This window comes from Myotis lucifugus, unplaced genomic scaffold (assembly GCF_000147115.1).
Source record: "Myotis lucifugus unplaced genomic scaffold, Myoluc2.0 scaffold_652, whole genome shotgun sequence".
Classification (NCBI taxonomy): Eukaryota; Metazoa; Chordata; class Mammalia; order Chiroptera; family Vespertilionidae; genus Myotis; species Myotis lucifugus.
The window spans coordinates 174,574-190,871 of NW_005871700.1; the positions used below are offsets into that span (position 1 = coordinate 174,574).

General features: G+C 54.9%; 1 protein-coding gene across 1 annotated transcript in view; it reads right to left on the bottom strand.

The window, feature by feature from the left end:
• Nucleotides 1-682: 682 nt before the first annotated feature.
• The window catches only part of MAP3K14 (mitogen-activated protein kinase kinase kinase 14), a 43,286-nt gene continuing 27,670 nt past the window's right edge, over nt 683-16,298 (bottom strand). The window contains exons 5-16 of the mRNA XM_023746291.1: nt 15,721-16,293; nt 14,684-14,821; nt 9,431-9,560; nt 9,089-9,220; nt 8,559-8,663; nt 6,873-7,036; nt 5,979-6,129; nt 4,345-4,722; nt 4,095-4,201; nt 3,475-3,619; nt 2,577-2,677; nt 683-2,273 (exon numbers count right to left, since the gene is read on the bottom strand). Of these exons, the coding sequence (XP_023602059.1) occupies nt 2,109-2,273; nt 2,577-2,677; nt 3,475-3,619; nt 4,095-4,201; nt 4,345-4,722; nt 5,979-6,129; nt 6,873-7,036; nt 8,559-8,663; nt 9,089-9,220; nt 9,431-9,560; nt 14,684-14,821; nt 15,721-16,293 (2,289 nt within the window). The 3' untranslated portion in view covers nt 683-2,108. The remainder of the gene's footprint in view (nt 2,274-2,576; nt 2,678-3,474; nt 3,620-4,094; nt 4,202-4,344; nt 4,723-5,978; nt 6,130-6,872; nt 7,037-8,558; nt 8,664-9,088; nt 9,221-9,430; nt 9,561-14,683; nt 14,822-15,720; nt 16,294-16,298) is intronic.

The window sequence follows — 16,298 nt, forward strand, 5'->3', positions numbered from 1 at the left end:
TCCAAGAACCCATGGAACCTTCGACCTTTACCCCAAGGTGGGCGGGTATGTCCCTGCGCGTGTGTGCGCGCACACACACACACACACACACACACTCACTCGTGCACAGCTTCAGGGGGTGTGGAACCAGATGAGACAAGACACCCTGTGTGCTGGTGGCATCACCCTCAGGCAGGCCCCTGTCCCATGACCAAGGTCCCACTCTGAGAAGTCACCCCTGATCACAGGCAGGTCTCAGGAGGTGGCTGGAGGGCTGGGAGTCCAGGCTCTCCTCTCCCTCTCCACTAAGTTCCCTGGAGCCTGGCCTCAGGACAGGAGCAGTGGGTGGGGCAGCCTTTGTTCTGGGCCTGCAGGATGCCCCACTATCCATGCCTGGTCAGTGCCCGGGCCTTCTCTTCTTCGCTGTCCTCCTCCCTTCGGCCTGGCAGTGTTTGGCAGGGACTTCCCTGCTGCCACCGGTGGGGCATCTTGCCAAACTGGTCTGATGGGTAGCTCAGAGGGGGTACTGGAAGCACCCACTGGGAGTGGTGGGAAAGGCAGCCCCACTCAAAGGTTGAAAACCGTCCTTGCCCCAAACATAGGGCAGACTTGACAAGATCCCACCATGAAGGCAAAGGGAAGCAGCTGTTAGGATCTGAGTCTTTGCAAGCAGGCGAGAGAGTGGAGAGAGCCAAGGTCTGAATACGTGTCATTACTCCAAACTTTATTGCTCACAGAGTTCCCTGCAACTCAAACCCTGCAGTTCTTCATGTACTGGGGGCCGGGGTCTCTCCCTGGGGAGCAGGATGGCTCCTTGTAGACAGCTGGACAGAGGGCACCTTGGCAAGACTTGGGGACAAGATTCCGAAGGAGGAATCTCAGGGGATAGATACCCCCTCATCCCCAGGGGCTGAGAGTAGCAGGCCCCTCAGCTCCCAGTGATTCACAGTTGATTAATGCTACATGAGTCCTGATCAGCTCCCCCCCTGAAAAGGCTGGACTGGGCAATGAAGAGGAACTGGGGGGGCTCATCTTAAATCTGGAGGTTTGAAGGGATCACATGTGTGGAGACAGGTCAAGACTTGAGTCCCTTCACCCCATCTCCTAGTCTGCTTGTGCTAGTGACCTGCCCTCCTGGAGGGCAGCCGTGAAAGTGCTTTGAGGTCATCAGAGTGCAAAGTGCAGCTGGCAGTGCCCCCGTAACCTGGGGCAGGGCAGGGTCAGTGTGGGCATGATGCCTGAGCTGCGTCTCGGGAAGCTGGTGTGCAAGATGTTGGAAGCCGTGGCTCGGGTAACAGTAGCGCCTACATCTGCTGCTTTCTTTTCCATCTTTCATCCTTATCCCCAGGCACTTCCTGTCAGGGAGGTCTCATGCCGTCACCCTTCACCTTTACGGACGAGGGGACCGAGTGCCAGCTAGTCAGGGCAGCGCTGGGCCTGCTGCTCTGGGGAAGGCGTGGCCAGCAGCCAAGGGGCACGAACGTGCGGACTGAGAACCACATCACTGAAACACCTTCTTTGGTCCTTGGCTGAAACTGCGTTTAGCACAGGACCTGCATTGCAATACCCTGAAGAACGTGGTGCATTCTCCCAGGGAGACTTCCTAGTCAGGCCTTCCTCCCTCCCTTTCTGTCTGAAGAGTGGCCAGGCCAGGCAAGGGGGTCGGAAGGCCCTGTTTACCCAAGGCTGGGCACACCTGCCGCCTGGCGCTGTGCTGGACCTGGGTATGGGTCTTTAGGCACTTGACACCCTCAGACCTGCGTAGAGGCTGAGAGGCTCACCCACCAGCCGGTCCCTCACGGGCCCCAAACTGCTCTCCCCTGACAAGTGGTCACTGATCCAGAGGGCCAGGCCAGCTCGTTTGAACCAGGTCAGAGAAGGCCCTCTCTGTTCCCTGCGGGAAGAGGCCTCTTGACTTCTTTCTCCTTCTCACGTGGGCACAGGGTGTTCTCTCGGTGGGTCAGGCAGGATGCAAGTGGGAAATCCTAGGAGGCATTTTGCTGGCGCCCCCTTTGCCCTGGTCCCACTGCTGAGATCCCTGGGAGCAGCCTGAGCCTGGCTCAGCGGCAGCATCGAGCGCCGAGAAGGAAGGCTCCTCTGGCTGAGTGGAGCCGGTGGCGGAGGCTGGGTTAGGGCCTGTTCTCCAGCTGGCCATGCTTGACCCTCCAACTCCAGGCGAAGCTGCCATCTGGGGCCAGGGTACACTGCAGGTCGATGCCCGAGTCTGGCACCTCCATGTCGTAGCGCACAGGCTGCCCATCCTTGGTCACCAAGCTGAAGGCTGCGGCTGGGATCTGGGGCAGAGCAAAGCAGTGGGCCTGAGACACTTGCCTGGGCCTCAGAAGCTACCTAGAGTATAAATCTGCCCGTCTCCTCTCCCCCAGCCCTGGGAGCTCCCTCCCTCCAGCCAAGCAGTGCTCCTGAGGGCACCACCTGCCTTTCACCTGGTCCAAGTGCGGGCCCTGAGAACCCCGAAGGCACCACTGCCGGCCTTGCCCCGAGACCCTGGGGGACATCCAAGGCCAACTATTCTCTACAGGCCATTTCTGCTCATTCAGAAGCCTTCCTCTGCCCCTGAGCGTGTACCTGCCCCTTACCTGGCTGCTGATGCCAGTCGCAATGTCTCCCACCTTGACCCGGTGGAACTCCCGGATGTGCAGGTGTTCACCATTGAGAGACTGTATTTGGACTTTCACACCTAGAATGCAAGCAAGGTGACCGTCAGGAAAGTGACTGCTGGCTCCCTGAGGAGCCCTAGGCAGAGGGAAGCTGGCTATGAGGAAGCTGCGTAGGATGATATTTAGTCCGGAGTGGCCCTAAGGTTATACACTTGCTAGGCCATTTTCTGTCAATACCAGAGTTTGCCCTGCACAGAGCAAAGAGCTAAGGGTGGCTTCCATGGGGAAGTAGTACTCCAGTGCGCACACAAAGCAGAAAGGAACTGGAAACAAAGATCCCTAAGTTAGACTGCAGGCATCTTAGATTGTACTGTTCCCTGAGCTGAAGAGGCCTCTGGCCAGGCGGTGCAGGCTTGATAACCATGAGTCACACTGGCCCTGGCGAGGGCCCCGGACTGTGAGCTGATGAAACCCTTGTTGTACTGAAATCATAACATAACTTATGCAACCAAGCCTGAAAATTAAGTTCTATAATTTCTCTCTGCAATTCTGACTTCAGATCCCAGTGGAGGATCCCAGCAACCTTGTTCAGAGACATTCATTGCTCAGTTTCTTGATTCTAGGCCAAGGCTCTTGACTCTTGACTTCCGAGCTCTATCCACAGCCCACCAGGGGCAACAGTCCCTCTGCCCCAGCAGGAAAGGGCAAGCAGGGCCTTTGCTCTAAACTGACTTAATGGCCAAGTACTTCAAGTTCTGGGTGCCAGGAGCCTTCCTCTCCCTTCGCCATGAGCCAGAGGAAGGGAGACAAAGCCCTCAGGCTCCCTAGTCCCAGGTGGGTCAGGTGCTGGGGGCTGCTGAGCAGGTGGGTGCTGTACCATTGAAATAGCTTGGCGTGTCCGTGGGCCGCCCCCGGGCCAGCACCATGTTCCAGCTGGAGCTGCGAGCCTCGGCCTGGCTGCCCCACGAGTGCACGCCGGAACTCAGGGTGTCCCGCGAGCTCTGAGAGGCCTTTGACGGGTTCTGAAACAACAAGGGGGGGGGGCACAGACTCAGGGTGCTGGGCTCAGGGAACCATCTCTGGCCTTGGTCTGCTTGGGGCAAAGGGGACCCGGGCCCGCCCCTGCAGTGAGGAACTGCTCTTGTTCTAGGTTGGTGTATGGCTCCACTGGGCACTTTTGGGGCTCAGTAGGAGGCTGAGGTCATGAGGGGCCCCTGAGCTGGAAGAGGGTGAGGACTTTTTCTATGGGGACCAAGACCCAAGCCGCCTTCCCCACCGTCCCCAGTGGCCAAACCATTCCCTAATGTCCGGCAGTGCTGGCTGGAGATGGAGTGTCTCACTCTGAGAAACCAAGGCCCCCTGCTCCAGTGAAGACCCCTCCCAGCAGGAAGGGTTGACCCCATCCCTCTCCCTTTCTTTACCCACTACTCGCACACAGCCCATTCACCAGCTGGACACCTACTCTGTGCCCTGGTGCCCGGTTCACGGCCGACTCACCTTTTCGCTGTCATCTGACAGGGAGAGGCTGTCGACGCTGAGGCACGAGAGGATCTGCTCCTGTTCCTCCAGAGAAAATGGCTGGGACAGGCTGTTCAGAAATAATTCTGCAAAACGAAGCAGAAGGAGGCTGTGAAAGACTGGGAGGGGCCCGGCTGTGCGGCCAGGGGTCTTCCTGCACAGACTGCAGGGGCCGATCCATGGGGAAGGGGCTGGAAAGGGGAGGAAGCCTGGGACCCAGAGGCCGTACCTATTTCCAGCTGCTGCAGTTCCTGCTCCGGGAAGGTGGCCTTCCGCTCTGGCGAGCTGGGGTTTTTGCTGGGGGCCGGGTCCAGGGAGGACAGAGGCAAGGGTTCCCACATCCCAGACTCCTCCTTGCCCCAGTTCAGGCTTGGGCACTTGTTTCGCTCTGGGGGATCTGGAGGTAGAGGAGGTTGGAGCTTGGGGGCCCCGCCTGTGGTGTCCTCGGCTGGCTGGGGCCCCGGGGCCCCTGGTGAGAGCTCCCCCGGCTGGGCTTGCAGGGTCTGGTGAGAGTGGGCTGGGTGTGGTGGCGGATGGCCTTGGAGTGCCGGCGGCAGATGTCTTGGCTCTTTGTACTCTCCCCTCCAAGGGCTCTTCAGACCTCCCACTACAAAACAGAGAGCACACAGGGTGAGGGGGCCACGGGCCAGCACCGAGCAGTGGGGAGGGCTCTGGCCTCACTGAGGGACACACAGTAGGAGGGCAGCGTGCGCTCCAGAGGAGGCCTCTCCCATCGGATGGCCTCCTACAGTGGCAAGTGGACAGTATTTCTGTTTTTTTATTCAATTTCTTCCTAGGTCACAGCAGCAAGTTGAAAAAGGGCAGAATTGGCTCCAGACGAGGACTTCGTTAATATTAACAGTCAAGAGAATATTTAAAAACCATTCTGGGGTAACACCAACTCAAGTTCCCAGCTAAACTGGCCTCCCTGACCCCCTCTCTACTCCTCCCTTTCCCACAGGCTTCCCCAGGGCACCATTTCTCTGGAGTGGGGGGCACTTCAGCCCCTGAGCCATCCTTGTAACGTCCATGTTGGGGTTGGGGGCTACAGAAGGTCCCTCTCCTGTTTTATTTATTCCCTTTTCATTCCCATAACCACTGCCTTTCCCCTGCCAACCTCCCAGGTAACATTCCGTTATGTTCAATGTGCCATTTTGGGTTTGATCTCATTCCTGCAAAGTGTTTGTGGTTTTTATTTATCGATTTTTTAATTTACAAAAAAGGCATTGTGCTGTGGGCCTCGCTCCGCTGGTCCTCTTTCCACCCAGCACTGTGGTTTTAAGCAGCCCGGCTGCTCTGTGAACATGGAGCTGCTTTAACTGCTGGGTGGTGCTCTGTGAGGCGTCCCCCACCCTTGGCCTCTCTACCTCCCAGGGAGGGACACCCCACTGCACCCAGTTCCCCTCCCGCAAACGAGGCTGCAGTGCCGTCCTCAGTGTGTCCCCTTAGGGATTTGGTGAGAATCCCTTTGGCAGCGTGCCCCCCATTGGAGGGTGGCTCACAGGTCTGCAGGTGTCTGCCTGAGTGCTGACCAAGGCTCTGGCAGGCGCCCTCAGCAGAGCCTGAGGCCTCCTGTCCCACATCCCCACCAGTACTTGGTGCTGCCAGCTTTCAGGCTCTGCCGCTCAAATGGCTGGAGAGTGATAGCTGGCTTTGTTGCACATTCTCTGATGACTAATGAGTTTGGGCCCCCTTTAGAGGTTGTAACCCCCTCCCCCCATCTCTTGAGCACGGCCTCTGCACAGTCTAACCAACCCTGATGTTCCCCTGGGGAAACCAAGGCTCCGGCAGGCCGAGTGCCTTGCTCCTGACCACTACGCTAGCCGCAGCCCCTCTTGCCCTCCGGCCAGCACAGGTTCTTACCGCGCTGCAGCGCCAGGTTGACTTTCCCCCCCAGCTCCAGCGCAGATGCTCGCTGGACAGGCTCTTTCCTCAGCCCCTCCTCGATGGCCTGGGCTGTGAGAGGGGTGCAGGAAGGCGGGATCTCCCTCACAGGCGGGGGCTCGCTGGCAATCTGGGGGTCAAAAAAGCAACATGTGAGGCCTGGCTGGGGTGGCTCCGTGGCTGAGCGCTGACCTATGAACCAGGAGGTCACGGTTCGATTCCCGGTTAGGGCACATGCCCGGTTGTGGGCTCGATTCCCAGTGTGGGGCGTGCAGGAGGCAGCTGATCAATGATTCTCTCTCATCACTGATGTTTCTATCTCTCCCTCTCTCCCTTCCTCACTGAAATCAATACAAACATATTCATAAAACAAAAAAGCAACACGTGAGGCCTGCCTCCCCCTCATTCCCCAGCTTTCTCTTCTTGCTTCTCTCCACTCTCCCCACCCTGCTGTGCTGGGGGGTTGGTCATAAGGACTGGAGGGACCTGGGGTAGAGTGAAGTCTGAGACTTTTCCAAGAAAAGGGGAAAAGAGGGTGCAAGTAGGATAGGTCAGAGCTAGGCAGCAAGACGCCCAGGACCTCCGGGCCCAGCCTGTCAGGAGGCAGGCGAGGGGGCCCAGAGTGTAGACCTAGGAGAGCTCAGACCTGCGAGGAACTCAAGGAGATCCCTCACCTAGGATCTCCCCTTGGCCCCTCAGAGTTGGGGGACACGTATTTTAGCCAGGATCCCACATTTATGAGGCCTCTTCCTGTTCCCTGCTCCCCTCTGCCACTGCAGAGCAGCTAAAATGCAAGGCCACCTCCAGCCTGCAGCCAGAGCCCCGTGGCCCTGCTGGCTGTCCCTCCTGGCTGTCTCAGGTGCTGTCACTGACCTTGAGGCAGAGCGGCCCTCGGAAGTACTGGGTCCAAGGGTGGCAGCCGTTGAGCATATGCAGCATCATGCAACAGCTGCTCCACACGTCCACCTTGGCATCACAGGGCTTGCCCATCACCACCTCTGGAGCCATGTGGGTCTCTGTGCCAGGGATGTAGTCCCCTGAGGAGGCAAGGGAGACAGAAGTCACCTGTGACCTCTGATAGGCAAGAGCTTCGGCAATGACCACCCCAGTCTATTCCTGAGATGCCTTGAACCTGTCTGTGTTAAAGTGCTTTCATATCAAACCTGCTGGGGATGAGCTAAGTCAGGGGTTCTGCTGGGACTGGTACAAAGAATACATCATCCAAATATGGACGCTGCCCTTTGGACCAAATCCTTAAGGTGCTTTTTTAAAATGGGGAGGGGCCTGGACATTGAAAATTAGGTTGTAGAAGACTAATGAATGGTATCATATTCCTGAAATTTTAGTAAGTGAAAAAAAAGAAAAAAGAAAACTTATGTTCATAAAGGCTAGAACAGTGGTTCTCAACCTGTGGGTCGCGACCCCTTTGGCGGTCGAACGGCCCTTTCACAGGGGTCGCCTAACACCATCCTGCATATCAGATATTTACATTATGATTCATAACAGTAGCAACATTACAGTTATGAAGTAGCAACGAAAATAATTTTATGGTTGGGTCACAACATGAGGAACTGTATTTAAAGGGCCAGAAGGTTGAGAACCACTGGGCTAGAAGGATTGATACCAGATGTAAATAGCGTTTTTTGTTCTGGTGATCTACAGTTTTTATTTTCGCTTAGCTCTAGTTCCTGCAAATATATTAGAAAAGAAATTATTTTTTGTAATAAGAAAACCCCCCAAGTTATTTTAGAGTGGAGAGGAGGTGTCCATGTTCAATTTACAACTTCAGAATCACCATCACAGCCCTTTAACAACAAGTAAGCACTTTTTTCCAAAAGGTTGTTTTTCCTTTGATCAAAATGAAACCAGTTTATGCTTAATGTTACAAATGAAAAAAAGCAGGGCACAGAATTGGGTTATAATGGCCTTAACTATGTACAGAAAAAAAATCCAAAAATACCTGGAAGGAATTATCTAAAATTTCATGGTTATCTTTCTGAGAAAGGAAAATGGTGAGAATTCCTTTTTTCCTCCCCTTCTATACCATGTAACTCTGTAGTTGCAAAATATCTTACAATGGGTGTAGATTACTTTAATGATCAGAAAAATATAAGTTAAAAAGTTAAAACCAGATATTTCTCCAGCTACACAGCTCAGGCCTTTGTGCCTCCAGAACCTGCTCTCAAAGGCGCGGGAAGGCCGAGGTCACAGGCTGGGAGCACAGCTCCCCCAGAAGGCCAGACAAGAGGGATGGAGCCATGGAAGCGTCTGGGAGAAGACCTGGGACCTAGGGCCAGGCACGCAGCCTTTCCATTCTCCTCTGTGTAAAGGGAACATCAGAAATGAGCAGCTGACATGCGTTATTGCATTTAAGTCTGACAAAAGCCTTATAATACTCTAGGGTGGTTTGGAGGTTCGATTCCGGTCAAGGGCATGTATCTTGGTTGCGGGCACATGCCCAGTAGGGGTGTGCAGGAGGCAGCTGATCTACTGGCTATGATCATCGTGGCAATAGGCGGGGGTGGGGGGTGGGGATGGGGAGGGAGGGCATGGGCTTACCTGTGAGCAAGGAATTCCCCAGGCCATCGGGTCGAAGGCACACAGCATGGCCAAAGTCACAGAGGGCTGCCCGGCTCCCATCCTTGGACAGGAGCACGTTGTCAGCTGCCGGGCCGCCCGGGGAAGAAGAGGAACAGGTGAGTCACGTCGGGCCCGGCCCACCCTGGACCTCCAGTGAGGCAATGTTCTGGCTGACCCTCCACGGCAGCTGCTGCTTTTGATTAGGCTCATTCGTCGTGGAGGAAGGGAGGAGGGTATCAGTTCAGGCTCAAGGCAGGCAGCAGGCAGGCGTTCCAAGAGTGAGGGGACAGGGGCAGAGTTTACTCAGCTCTGCGGCCTCCCTCCCCCCAGTGGTCACCCGTGTGTAGTGGGGCACCACCCACTGAGGGCTTAGAGAACACTTCCCCTTCCCACGCACAGCCCTGTCAGCCTGGCCCCGGCCCTGCCCCTGGAGATGACCAGGGAGCCCCGCAGACTGGGGAAGAAGCCGGCAGGACGGGAGAGGAAGCCCGCTGGGACCAGGGCCTCACCTTTGACATCGCCGTGCAGGATCCTGCGGGTGTGGAGGTATTCCAGCCCTTCCAGGGCCTGGCCCAGGTAGTAGAGGGCTCGGTCCTCCGGCAGACGGCCCATCTGCTTGATGAGCTGGCCCAGGGAGCCACCTAAGACCAATGGCCAGCCTTGACATGGGGCTCTTCCAGGCCTCCAAGCCGAGGACAAGGGCGGGTGGTGGAAAGCAGGCCTTTCCCGCCAGTGCCACAGGGTAATAGGTTAAAAACGGGTGGAGTGGGGACCAAGGTGAACCTGGTAAGACTCGGGAAAACCCTGGGCTCTGAATTTTGAGGGAGAAGGCATGGGACCTCGCTCCTCACCTTCCAGCAGCTCCATGAAGATGTTGACCCAAGGACCTTCCTTCACTGCTCCGTACAAAGGGACGATTCTGGGCGAAGTCAGCCCGGCACACGACATCAGCTCCTCTGCCCGAAACTTTTCCACTCGCACCTGAAAGGGCCCGGAGGTGGCTGTGAGTCAGGGTGAGGGGCCAGGGCGGGCTCCCTGTCACCCTGTGAGGACCCGGATGCTCCCCGCACAGAGCCTGCTGATGTGCCCAGGGACGATTCTGAGGCCAGGCAGGGCCCTGGTGGGCCTACAGGCCCTTCAGAAACTAAACTGTGTACGCCTGGGGTCAGGGGCAACTCCCAGGACTTGATTAAAGTTCTGAGGGGCTGACGGGTGTGAAAACACAAAAACTTGCAATCCTTATCCTGGCTCTCAGCAGGCTGCCCACCCTCAAATCTGCCAAACACAGAACTTTTTTTTTTTTTCCCCCCAGCACAAATGCCTGGACAATTTCTAGACACAGGACCTCTCCTCTATCAACACCCACGACGACTCTTCAGATGCTGGGCTCTGAATCTTATCAAGACTCCGACTGTCAGTGCCTCTGAGCCTCAGCACTCTGCTCACTCTCACGCTGGTCTCTTTCCTCCCAGGACTAAGACGTCCACGTGGACGGGGCAGTGCTGTGTGCTCTGTGTGCAGCTGTTTCCCTAGCATCTGGGCACAGAAGGCTTCCGGGGAGGGGTTTGGCCAAGGACCCTCCCGCTGGGGACCGGCCGGCCTGAGCACCCCCCCTCCTTTCTGCAGGGACCAGCATGGGGTGGCAGGAAGGAACAGACCCTCATACGAGCACCCTGGGCAGAGACCCTCGCTCAGCCACTTCTAAAGGTAGATCAATCCCCCTAAACCCTGTTTCCATAAGTGAAAGGTGGGGGCAGTGGCCTCTGCTCCTGGGAAGAGCGCGCATTTGGAGGGGTGACAGCCAGCACCGGGCCTGGCAAGCAGTGGTGCTCAGGAAGTGCTAGCTTCCCACCTCCTCCTCCAGCTCAAGTAAGAGCAGCTGAGGAAATGCTTGGGCTTCCTGAATAGACTTTCCTCCCGGCTCCTGGGGGTTCTCGTGTTCGCCTAGCAGTGGTTCTCAACCTTCCTAATGCCGCGACCCTTTAATACAGTTCCCCATGTTGTGGTGATCCCCAACCATAAAATTATTTTCGTTGCTACTTCATCACTGTAATTTTGCTACTGTTATGAATCGTAATGTAAATATCTGATATGCAGGATGTGTTTTCCGATGGTCGCGACCCACAGGTTGAGAACCGCTGGAGAGGTACCACCAGGGGGCGCCAGGGGTAGCAGAACAGGCTGGAAAAAATCAGTCAGGACCTGGCCGTTTTCTTTGGAGGGAGACGTGCTGACTTGGCAAACAGCGCTGACGATGTGGGGTTTTTGGACTTTTGCCTATCAGTGGAAAATGTCTCTCTTCTGGTTACATACAGAATACTATCTGGTTTTGTTAATGAACTCGCATGAACTTTGACTCTTTGTCAGTGTTTCCAGCTCTGAACCCGAGTTGGAGCTAATTCACCAACGGGACTTGTACGGAGCGCTCCCAAACTGTTAGTCGAAGCACCTGGGGCATCACCGAGAACTGCGAAGGCCACGCCAGAATGTTTTACTTTGGGGGCAATAGCAACGATGTACGTTTATGGGACGTCGAGTAAACTGCTGGCTTGCGATAGTTCACTTTCAACACGAGGTTGCCGAGTATTCCTTTGATGGTAGCTCTTTATGAAACGAGGTTTTCGGAGGTTGCTGTGATACATACTTCGGGGGGAACATGGGGAGCAGGAAACGAAGGTGATGGTGTCCAATCTGATTTCAAAGTTTGAGAAGTTGTGCAGTGCCCAACAATGAGTGCATCCCAGTAGTAATTATGGTTGGTTAAGAACAGAAGAAAATTTTTCTTTCAATTTCAATGTGTTGTTTTTCAAATGGCTACTAAGTTGTTAGGATAAAGACATTATTGGACCTAATTCCTTAATAAATGGAACTGTTAGGTACTTGTTTTGGCCTGGGGTGCCATGAAATTATTACTGAGACATGAAGAGCTGTGAAAGAAAGCTTGGGGACCCCTGCTTTAACTTTTAAGAGATTCGTAAGTCCCTCTAGAGTGGCCCGGCCATGTTAAGAGCATTCCCACCCACCCAACCAAAGGGGGGTCAAAGGGGACTCTTCAAAACACAAGGTGGTTTAGAAATCTGTGCCAGCTCAGGGAGCGCAGGCTGGCAGGGCAGTCCCGAGGGAGCCAGGTGGGGAGAACACAGGCTGTGCAGCCAGGCCAGCCGCCCATCGGGTCCACCTCCCTGCTCTGGATCCAGAAAGCGAGGGACTGGGCTAGATAAGGATGTTAACGAGAACTAATATTTAATACACACTTAACATATGCCAGGTACTATTCTACACTAATCATTGGTTATTTACATCTTGCAATAGCCTGTGAGCTGATATTCACATTATCTCCACAGAGCAGGTGCTTGGCAGCAGCTGGCTTTACTTGGCCACGGCCACGCTATCCCAGGTCAGTGGCAGAGTTAAAAGGAGGCTCCCAGAATTCTATGCTTGAGCCAGATGTTCTCAAATGAATAGTTCTTAACCCTCTTTGGGCCACAGATTCCTTTGAAAATCTGATAAATAACACGGACCCTTCCCCATAAAAATGTGTGTGTGCATCTATACATCACACTCACACACACACAGAGGAGTCATGGACCCTATGAATTCATCCGCTGCTGAGATGAGAGCTTATATATTGGCTGTTAAAAGCACTAGCACAATGCATATGTACCAGTAAGGAAATCTGCCCATGACATATTATTACATGAAGAAAACATGGTACAGAACAACCTCTAGGGTACAACCTCATTTTAATAAAGACAACAACTACATGTTTATATATACATAACAAGTCTAAAATGATTTATGTCAAAGAATAGTTACCTCTGAGAATGGGGTCAGGGAACAGGGAAACTTTTGCTTTTTGGGTATCATTTGAATTCTTTTATAATGAGCCTATATTTATTTGCAATTAAAAAGTAAGATCAGCCCTAGCTGGTTTGGCTCAGTGGATAGAGCACTGGCCTGCGGACTGAAAAGTCCCGGATTCGATTTTGGTAAAGGGCACATGCCTGGGTTGCGGGCTCAATCCCCAGTAGGGGTCGTGCAGGAGGCAGCCGATCAGTGATTCATCATTGATGTTTCTATCTCTCTCTCCCTCTCCCTTCCTCTCTGAAATCAATAAAATTATCTATTTTTTTAAAAAAGTAAGATCATACAAAACCTTAAAAAACAAAAACTCCACATTAAACCCCAGACTCATGACCAATCAGCATTTGACCTGGGGCCATGGATGTTCTAGGAGGACCAAGGAAGCGCTGACCTCACCGTGTGCTGGATCCTCCCCAGGGAGCATTAGACAGTGCACGACTTGCTCTGACCCTATGTGCAGCCTGACCTCTGACCCTGTCCCCCCATCCTACCCCTCAGCAGGGAACTGGTTCTCAGACCTTCCAGATGAACATCCTAAAGAACCCCTTGAGAGAAAGGAGAGGAGGGCGGGGCTGTCTGCCCAGCCAAGGGCGGCTGTGTGGGCTGCCAACAAGCCGTCCCCACTGAGACCGTGGACAGCAGGAGGGGAGCTGGGAGAGTGGATGCTCCAGCAGAAGCAGAAGCGCTGAGTGGATGGGTGGGCAGCCGAGTGGTGCTTGGAGCTTCCCTCACTGCCTTGGTGAGAGACGGAGGATGTGTCCTCTTCTACTATATTCGGGTTGTTTACCTTGTTGCCTGGGACTCTGACAACCTCATCAGGGGAACAGCTGAGAAGCCCGGTGACTAAGCCCCCAGCACTGACCATTCATCTCCAGGACACTTCACACCCTCTCAGGAGGGACAGCTGCGCCTTCTCCGATGGCCTGGGGAGGGAGCTGCTGCAGAAGAGGTCAGGCACGAGGCCCTGGCATCCCAGTGGAAGATGACCCACGCTGGCAGGAGCTCCGCACATGTTTTGGTCAGTGGGGGTTGGCGAGGGCAGAGCTTGCTTATTTGACACAGTGTGTCTGAAGTTTGGGGTAATACCTACGGATAGTCCCCTCTCTCGTCCTGTCGCCCTGAGGCTCCAACTGTAGAACTCTAACACCCTGGCCCAGGTACAAGCCAGGGAAGCCAGGTGCATCAATGTCAAAATTTGTATCTTCACCCCTTAAAGCCACAGGCATCCATGGCAGCGGCAGAGTTGATGTCCACTCGGCACAGGCCCTGGTCTGGCTACTTGGTTTCTTTCCATTTAGGGACCAGAATGTCCTTGACAAAAGCCGCTTGATAACAAGGTCCATCTCTCAGCTAGTCTCTTTCACCTTGCCAGCAGGCCAAGGAAATGGCCCACAGAAATGTTTCTGATTTCTGGCTTCAGAGGTCCTGGATGCTGGCCTTGGGCCAGGGACAAAGTGGCTTCCAGTCAAGATGAGCTGAGAGCCAGAGGGAGGAGAAAAGGGGGCAGAAGGGGAGCAGGGTTGACACCTTCCAGGTATGTGGATGTGCGGCTGGTGGGCCTGTGTGTGATTTGACAGAAGGAGGCCTCCGTTTCAGGCCCAGCTGTGTGGCTTTGGGCAAGGCACGTGGCTCTCTGGTCTCAGTTCTAACTTGGTGAGATGAGAGAGTGGAGAGGTGATGCATGCCTGTGTCTCTAGCTGAATCCTAGGACCACAAGTCCTTCTCCCCACCCTCCGTGAGAAGTGTTTCAGAGGCAGATTCTAGTCAGACAAGCCTGGGTCTCTTGCTAAGTCTCATTTCCTCATAATGTCCATCACCCAGGACCAAACTCAAACCAGATCTGACTCCCCCGACGCACAGACTCCTCCAGGAGGCACCTGTCAGGTGGAGGTGTTGCTCTTGCAATTCCTTATGGCCCAGGTGTGGTGGCCCCACTATGTGGTTAGGGGTTTCGGCCTCACAGGCATGTCATGGCGATCCACCTGTCTTCCAGGGTTACCTGCTCCTGGCATGGCCTCAGGAGTGGCCCAGGCTGCGTGCACACTCTCAATCCCCTCTCACTTACACGCATAACAAGTGCAGCTCCCAGACGGAGCCAGGGCAGCCAGGAGAGCCGGGCTCCATTAGCAATTAGACCCGTGCCACCCTGGGCCTACCTCGAAGGAAGGCAGAGGGAGTGCGACAGGCGCCCTGGCCTCCCTCTCCAGCCCCTGGAGCTCTGGCACACGTTTGGGGCCTACCTTTTTGACAGCACACTGGAAGCCAGTCTGCTTGTCCTCCATCCTGTGCACCTCTCCGAAGGAGCCTCTGCCCAGGCAGGGCTGGCGCGTGGCCCAGTGGACCTCCTCTCGGTACTCGTAATCCACCGGCTTCAGTTTCTGGAGTTGGCGGAGAGAGGCCCATTTCAGTGGCCAGGCCACAGGGGGACGAAGCGTTACAGTCAGGAAGGCTGCCAGGCTGGGGCTGAGCCCTCACAACCAAAGACATCACCGAGTTGGGGGTTGGGAGGGCGGGACCCAGAGAGGGGGTGATGGGAATTAGGTGAAGGCAAATGAGTGCCTCACGTGCTGCCGGAAGCAAGCTGGTCCGTGTGATGAAAAGCCTCCCAGACTTGTGGTTGTGGGACAGAAACGGACATTGTCTCAATGTTGACAATGAGAAAATATAACTCGGGAGCTAAAAGGTAGAAGAAAGGGAAGGACAGGGAAGGGGGCAGGGGCCAAGGGATAACCTCAAAGATGGATGGAATAAAGCCCAGAAATGTAAGTGTGGAAAATCATTTACGGTTACAAAATTATCTGGTAAGAGAACTAGAGGAAAGGGGGAAGACGGGGAGGAGTGAAGGAGGGCCAAAGCCTCATGTTTCATGTCGGGGGTCCTGGGTAACTTCTGAGGGTGATATTTGCTTATTCCCATTTCTCAGCATATGTATTATTCATATAACACACGCACACAATCAGCAGTAATGAGGTAACCAATCAGACCAAAAACAGAAATAGCTAAAAAGACGGAAAAGTGAGCCTGGAGGTTGAGTGGGTGACAATGCTTTTCATCAGCGATAGCAATTTGCTATGATTTCATCTTCTTATCACATGCCTGAGTGATCTTGATAAAGAGAAAACCATCCCCCCAAAGGGTGGGAACTTGACAGTGGGTCTGGCAGGTTTCCAGCGACGCCCTTTCTTCCAGAGCAGGTCCCCTGACTCCCAGCTGCTACCCTTGACCCTGGACTTGGTGGTGGTGGGAGTGGTATGTGTGTGTTTGGGGGGTTAGTTACCTCAGTAAGCAGGACCCCCTCGCTGTCCTCAGTTTGGGGGCTGGGCTTCTGGGGCCTGGAGCCCCCCGCCGACCAGGTCTTGGCCAGGCTGGCCAGGCTGTGGGCCTGGCCGGAGCTCACGCTTCCTTGCAGGGCGTGCACCAGGTACTCCTCCACCGAAAACTTGTCATGAGTGCCACAAGGTGGGCGGCTGGGCTCCAGGGGTGGGCCAGGCAGCGGCTTCTGACTGTCTCTATAGGCTAGTTTGCTCAGGGGTGGGCCAGGCAGGGGCTGATGGCTGTCTACACAGGCCAGTTTGCCCAGGAAGGCCTCTAGGGCGTGAGGTTTCCAGGGCTGGAGCGGGTGGAATGGGAAGGGATGGGGCAGTCTGCCGTAGGGGAAGGGGTGAGCAGGCTGGGGCAGGGGGCCTACATCCTGGGGGTGGTGGAGTTTCCACACGTGGTTTAGACATTGCAAAGGGCTGATCAGTTTGTGGAGTTCCGACCGAGGCAGTGCTGGCCGTAGGCCTTCCCCAAGTTTCTTAAAACAGAGTTGGCCAAGGCCTGGCTCCTTCAGAGGCTTGGTGAACTGGAGGGCGT